General features: G+C 44.0%; 1 protein-coding gene across 1 annotated transcript; it reads right to left on the reverse strand.

The window, feature by feature from the left end:
• Window positions 1-212: 212 nt before the first annotated feature.
• Window positions 213-3711, reverse strand: LOC112267297 (cysteine and histidine-rich domain-containing protein 1). The gene is made up of 11 exons (XM_024445571.2): window positions 3427-3711; window positions 3017-3066; window positions 2605-2661; window positions 2312-2475; window positions 2132-2235; window positions 1994-2046; window positions 1795-1865; window positions 1583-1688; window positions 1381-1500; window positions 1240-1302; window positions 213-1072 (listed from the first exon to the last, which is right to left on the reverse strand). The coding sequence occupies exons 1-11, from the start codon at window positions 3488-3490 to the stop codon at window positions 920-922; spliced, it is 1005 nt and encodes a 334-aa protein (XP_024301339.1). The 5' UTR covers window positions 3491-3711; the 3' UTR covers window positions 213-919.
• Window positions 3712-6613: the final 2902 nt, after the last annotated feature.

Consider the following 6613-nt stretch of genomic DNA (forward strand, 5'->3'; position numbering starts at 1 on the left):
TCTCCCACCCTGCCTACCACTCTGTAGTATCTGAGCCAGTCTGAAGCCACATCCTCTCCCACCCTGCCTAACACTCTGTAGTATCTGAGCCAGTCTGAAGCCACATCCTCTCCCATCGCTGAACGTACCATGTGCTTTTAGTAAAACAACTTTTAATAAAGTCATGGTTTGTGAGCGTTAACTCTCTGGTATGAAGATAGCCGACACTGTAATTACAATGTAGGTTCAGAGGTTTATTAAGTCTGTGGGAGAGCACATAGCTTTATTTGCCTTGTATGAAAACAAACTACAGCAAGTAAAGAGTGAAACTAAATCACAGATCTCAGAAGTGAGCAAAAACAATTAAAACCCAAAACAAAGACTGTTAAAGTAAGAGAACTTAATTTGACAGGTTACATTTTCTGGAAGGCAACTAATATTAATAAATGGCACAAATATCCTCAAATGCAATTGACAAAGAACAGAAGGACTGTGTGTGTGTGGCATGAATGAAAAGGTATCAAACACATATGGAAACCACATTCGACTCTGTTCAATTCCTTCCAGCCATTCCAATGAGCCCGTCCTCCTCTGGTGTGTGTGTGTGTGTGTGTGTGTGTGGTTGAGGTTGAGAACAGTTTACATTCTGACTGGCTGTCCCAAATTGCTCCTTAGATACAGATCCTGATGAGGGATGCTAGGGTGATAGCTGCCTGCATCTCTTTTCAAGTGAGGAGGTAGTAAGAAGACCTGATGGTTACTGTGTTTCAGTAGGAAGACCTGATGGTTATCGCCTTCAGACAGTGTTTCAGTGAAGTTTAGCCTCCGCATTCTGAGTAGCATGTCAGTAATAAATACTGCTCTCAGCCGATCTTCAACAGGTTCACTAAAACATATGGGAGGAGCATGTACCATGTGATTGATTTCCTTCTGTCTAGTTCTACGCCTTTCCAATCCCATTCCCCCCCTCAGTGGGCGTGTCTGTGGGAGAGGGCAGGTCCAGACGGGCCCAGGTGATTGGCTCCCCCTTCCCCATAGAGATCTCCATCTTGGAAGACATCATGTTCACCACACTGCTAGTCACATCGATCACCTAGGAGACATGAGAGGGAGATGAACTATGACTACCACAGAGATCCTATTAAAGGACTTAAGAGTTCTAATAGTTACTTTATATGATGATTTCTGCCTATCCACACTGTCACATTGAACAGCTCATTACCCTCATCACTCGTTACCACCATAATCTTCGTCACTCACCCCCCATAAGTTGATCTTCTGCTCAAACTCCTTCTCTCCCTCAAAGACCACACGGATGATCACCTAGAACACAGATATACTAACCACTGACACAAAAGGCAAGCATTTTCAAATATCTGTTTGCCTGTGTGTGGTGTGTACCGTGGTGCCGTTGGCCTCTGCATAGCTGAGCTCTGGTAGAGAGTTCTTGGCATAGATCGAGATGATGACCTGGCCGCCTGTCTGGTGCCAATCGAACCGACATGGTACCACCTTCATCCCCTGGAGGGGGCAGAGAGAAATAAATAGATTGTGTGAATCTGTCTGAGTCAGTGCCTGAGCTAAACTCTGAAGGGGTGCTGACCTTGTCTGGTTTCCTCCAGAGGTGACTTCCTATGGTGCAGCCCTCCTGGGCCAGGAAACAGTTAAAGTCAGACGACTTCCTCCTACAGCAGCTCCAGAACTTCATCCTGACAAGCCCAGAACAGAGGCCAACAACAGTCATTGATCACACATCTATCCAGATATACTGTACAGGAGGAGGACATCAGAATCTCAAGTGTTTTTGGGTCTCACCCCTCGTGGAAGTTAGGGACTCCAGGGTGGTGTTTACACTTCTCCTCGTTACTCCCTGGACCAGAGAAAGACTACAAGGGAGAGGAACCAGGACACACACCAACACAATACACTAAATCAAAACAGCTATTCATCTCATCACTCTCTGAGCCATGACTGGTAACTTCTACACACACTGAGAAATGGAGTAGTACTCTACCTTGGAGCATCCTCCATTCTTACAGGACGTGCCAATCTTCACCCCCTCTTCCTCTAGTGGGAGACAGAGAGCCTGTGAGCCACCCACCTCTCAATCCTATCAGAGCCAGGTTATAGGTCCATTATGACAGCAGCATACCTGTGTTGTGAGGTTGGCTGCTCTCTGCCAGCTGGACTTTCTCCAGAGCCTGTCTCAGAGAGGAGAACACCTTCTGCTGAAGTCTGACCAGGGGCTCATCACCACTGAAACACACACACACGCATGATCACTAAGGATAAACACAAACTGTGTGTGTGTCACCTGAGTAACGTGTGTTACCTGGGTCTGTGTATCAGCTCTAGTGGTTTAGGAGCCTGAATGATATAGGGGTCACCGCGAGGCTTTAGCTCCTCCCCCTTCTCTCTCCTCCCCTCTGAGCTCGTCACCTCCGGCAGGATCGGCTCCACTGGCTTCTCTCTGTTATGGATACCTCTGCTGCAGCCCTGAGGAGAGAAACACACTCTTCAACTTTAGCATATCCACATTTAATACTGAACACTTCTGAAACTTTACAAAGGCCTCTTCTCTTCTATCTCGGAGAGGGAGCAGACAGAGCCGGGGGGTTAACTCACCTCTATGCTGAGGAAGTCTGAGAAGTCCGTGGTGCGTCTCGTGCAGCAGGACCAGCCCTACAGGACACAGTCAGGTCAACCACAATACGGGTTCATTACCCACACAGTCAATAGTCTATAAAAATCTTTCTAGACCTCGTTTCCTCTCCTTCATCTGCTTTTATCACCTATGTTTTGTGTTCAGGTAAGTGGAGATGAATGAGAGGTGATTAGCAGAGGACACCGCTGTACATTTACCAGATGCTTTTATCCAGAGCAACTTACAGGAGAAAGTGCCTTGCTCAAGGGCACGTGGGCAGATGTCTCACCTAGTCGTCGCTGGGATTCGAACCAGCAGCCGTACCGTTATTGTCCCAACAGTCTTACTCACATACTGTGTTTAGTGGTTCTGTCAGGGTAAGGTTGACCCTACCTTAAGAGCATCGTGAAAAACAGGCACGCCAGGGTGAAAGGTGCAGGCATCTATGGAGGAGAACATTCATTAATATGATAGAGAAACATACGGACATAACTATCTAGCTTCATAAAACATATGAAAAATATATATATTTCATTGTATCAACACCTTCCTTTCAGATCATACTAAAAAATGTTGGTGATCCGCCCTGGTTATATTTACGTCTCCAACGTGTTCCATGCGATTCCGTAACGGGAGTAGCGCACAAAAATCCACAAAGCCACACGTTTGCAGCTGTCACTTGCTAATAGTAAAGAACGTGTACAATATCTAACATTCAACTATTCCTAAACTGAGAATGCCGTGTGTAGACAATCATAGTTTGTAAAACACAGCCAGTTAAATTCCTTTTTAGCTTTACTTACCACCAGCGTTGTCGTCTGGGTCAAATCGTTGTCCGCAACCTTTGTTGTAGCACATCAACGTCATGATGAACGAACTGAGAACTCGTCGGGCTATTAAAATATACTATATTCAATTAGGATGTAAAGCAGCCAGATGTTTAATAGAATATTTTGATATATATTATGCAGTTGATCAGCGTGCCTGGCCATGTGTTTCCTCATGTACATTTGCCGCACACAGTTCCGGGAAATGCCGGTGGAGTTCGGGAACTTTCGTTAACCAGCCAGCCAGTGTTGTTTGCAGGCATGTATGAAGAGACGAAGCAAGATAAATAACTGCACTCAATCTGTCAATATCTTTCTTCTCCAGCAGGTGGCGTCGAGCAAGGAGTTTTTGTATGGAGGTCAATAAGTGTCGAATTTGGTTAACAAACAATGTAATTGTTTATTTGATCGAATAGATGTTTTGTAATGATTAGGATGTTACGAGTGTGTGTGTGTGTGAGTCAGTGAGAGAGAGAGAGAGAGAGAAGGAAGAGAGGGAGACAGAGAGAGAGAAGGAAGAGAGGGAAGGAAGAGAGGGAGACAGAGAGAGAGAAGAAGAGAGGGAAGGAAGAGAGGGAGACAGAGAGAGGGAAGGAAGAGAGGGAGACAGAGAGAGGGAAGGAAGAGAGGGAGACAGAAAGAGAGAAGGAAGAGAGGGAAACAGAAAGAGAGAAGGAAGAGAGGGAAACAGAAAGAGAGAAGGAAGAGAGGGAGACAGAGAGAGAAGGAAGAGAGGGAGACAGAGAGAGAAGGAAGAGAGGGAAGGAAGAGAGGGAGACAGAGAGAGAGGGAGGAAGAGAGGGAGACAGAGAAGAAGAGAGGGAGACAGAGAGAGGGAAGGAAGACAGAGAAGGAAGAGGGAAGGAAGAGAGGGAGACAGAGAGAGGGGAAGGAAGAGAGGGAGACAGAGAGAGGGAAGGAAGAGAGGGAGACAGAAAGAGAGAAGGAAGAGAGGGAAACAGAAAGAGAGAAGGAAGAGAGGGAAGGAAGAGAGGGAGACAGAGAGAAGGAAGGAAGAGAGGGAGACAGAGAGAGAGAGAAGGAAGATAGGGAAGGAAGAGAGGGAGCCAGAGAGAGAGAAGGAAGAGAGGGAGCCAGAGAGAGAGAAGGAAGAGAGGGAGAGAGAGGGAGACAGGGAGACAGAGAGAGAAGGAAGAGAGGGAGACGGAGAGAGAGGGAGACAGGGAAGGAAGAGGGTATCTCAGTTATTTAAATTACTTTTCAATTCCTTTATTTTAAGAAAAAAAAACAAGTAGTTAAATATGGGAATGTATTTGGAAATACATGTGGACATTTTTAGATAAAACTCAAATACACCGATTCAAATACACTCCCATGCATTTAACTCAGTTATTAAATATATATTTTAATAGTGGTGTAAAGTACTACTTAAGTAGTTTTTGGGGGTATCTGTACTTTACTATTTATATTTTGGACAACTTTTAATTTTACTTCACTACATTCCTAAAGAAAATATGTACTAATTACATTTTTCCATGACACCCAAAAGTACTCATTACATTTTGAATGATTAGCAGGACAGGAAAATTGTCAAATTCCCGCACTTATCAACATCCCTGGTCATCTCTACTGCCTCTGATCTGGAGGACTCACTAAACATTATTATTAGTTTGTAAATTAAGTGTGTTGTAGTGGGCCCCTGGCTTTAAAAAAAACAAGATAATTGTGTTGTCTGGTTTGCTTAATATAAGGATTTTGAAATGATTTATACTTTTACAATTAATACTTAAGTGTATTTTAGCAATTACATTTATTTTTGATACTTAAGTATATTTAAAACCAAATACTTTTAGACTTTTACTGAAGTTTCACTTTTATTTGAGTCATTTTCTATTAAGATATCTTTACTTTTACTACAGTATGACTTTTGTGTAGTTTTTCCACTACTGTATTTGAAAGGATTTTCAAATACAATTTGGTTGACTATTATTATTTTAACCATTCAAACACAAAGCAATTGTTTTGGGCCGTGTATTTTCAAATGGTGTGCAAATGTGCAAATGGTGTGAGGAGGTAAAGGCAATAAATAGGCCATAGTAGCGAAGTAATTACAAATCAGCAGAATTACACTGGAGTGATAGATGAGCAGATGATGATGTGCAAGTAGAGATACTGGTGTGCAAAAGAGCAGAAAAGTAAATAAAAACAATATGGGGATGAGGTAGGTAGATTGGGTGGGTTATTTACAGATGGACTATGTACAGCTGCAGCGATCGGTTAGCTGCTCAGAAAGCTGATGTTTAAAGTTAGTGAGAGAAATATGTGTCCAGCTTCAGCGATTTTTGCAATTCGTTCCAGTCACTGGCAGCAGAGAACTGGAAGGAAAGGCGGCCAAATGAGGTGTTGGCTTTGGGGATGACCAGTGAGATATACCTGCTGGAGCACGTGCGGGTGGGTGTTGTTATCATGACCAGTGAGCTGAGATAAGGCGGAGCTTTACCTAGCATAGACTTATAGATGACCCGGAGCCAGTGGGTTTGGCGACGAATATGTAGCGAGGTCCAACCAACGAGAGCATACAGGTCGCAGTGGTGGGTGGTATAAGGGGCTTTGGTAACAAAATGGATGGCACTGTGATAGACTGCATCCAGTTTGCTGAGTAGAGTATTGGAGGCTATTTTGTAGATGACATTGTCAAAGTCAAGGATCTGCAGGATCGGCAGTTTTACTAAGGTATGTTTGGCGGCGTGAGTGAAGGAGGCTTTGTTGCGAAATAGAAAGCCGATTGTAGATTTGCTTTTGGATTGGAGATGTTTAATATGAGTCTGTAAGGAGAGTTTACTGTCTAGCCAGACACCTAGGTATTTGTAGTTGTCCAAATATTCTAAGTCAGAATGTCCAGAGTAGTGATGCTAGTCGGCAGGCAGGTGCAGGCAGTGATCGGTTGAAAGTATACATTTAGCTTAACTAGCGTTTAAGAGCAGTTGGAGGCCACGGAAGGAGTGTTGTATGGCTTTGAAACTTGTTTGGAGGTTAGTCAACACAGTGTCCAAAGAGGGGCCAGATGTATACAGAATGGTGTTGTCTGGTTAGAGGTGGATCAGGGAATCACCCGCAGCAAGAGTGACATCGTTGATATATACAGAGAAAAGAGTTGGCCCAAGAATTGAACCCTGTGGTACCCCCATAGAGATTGCCAGAG

This window comes from Oncorhynchus tshawytscha, linkage group LG14 (genome assembly GCF_018296145.1).
Source record: "Oncorhynchus tshawytscha isolate Ot180627B linkage group LG14, Otsh_v2.0, whole genome shotgun sequence".
Lineage (NCBI taxonomy): Eukaryota > Metazoa > Chordata > Actinopteri > Salmoniformes > Salmonidae > Oncorhynchus > Oncorhynchus tshawytscha.

Coding starts and splice junctions, on each gene's coding strand:
- LOC112267297 (XM_024445571.2), bottom strand. CDS start 3,490: ATGACGTTGATGTGCTACAACAAAGGTTGCGGACAACGATTTGACCCA. Junction 2,236..2,311: donor GAGCTGATACACAGACCCAG/GTAACACACGTT, acceptor TGTGTGTTTCAG/TGGTGATGAGCCCCTGGTCA. Junction 2,047..2,131: donor CAGCCAACCTCACAACACAG/GTATGCTGCTGT, acceptor GTCTCCCACTAG/AGGAAGAGGGGGTGAAGATT.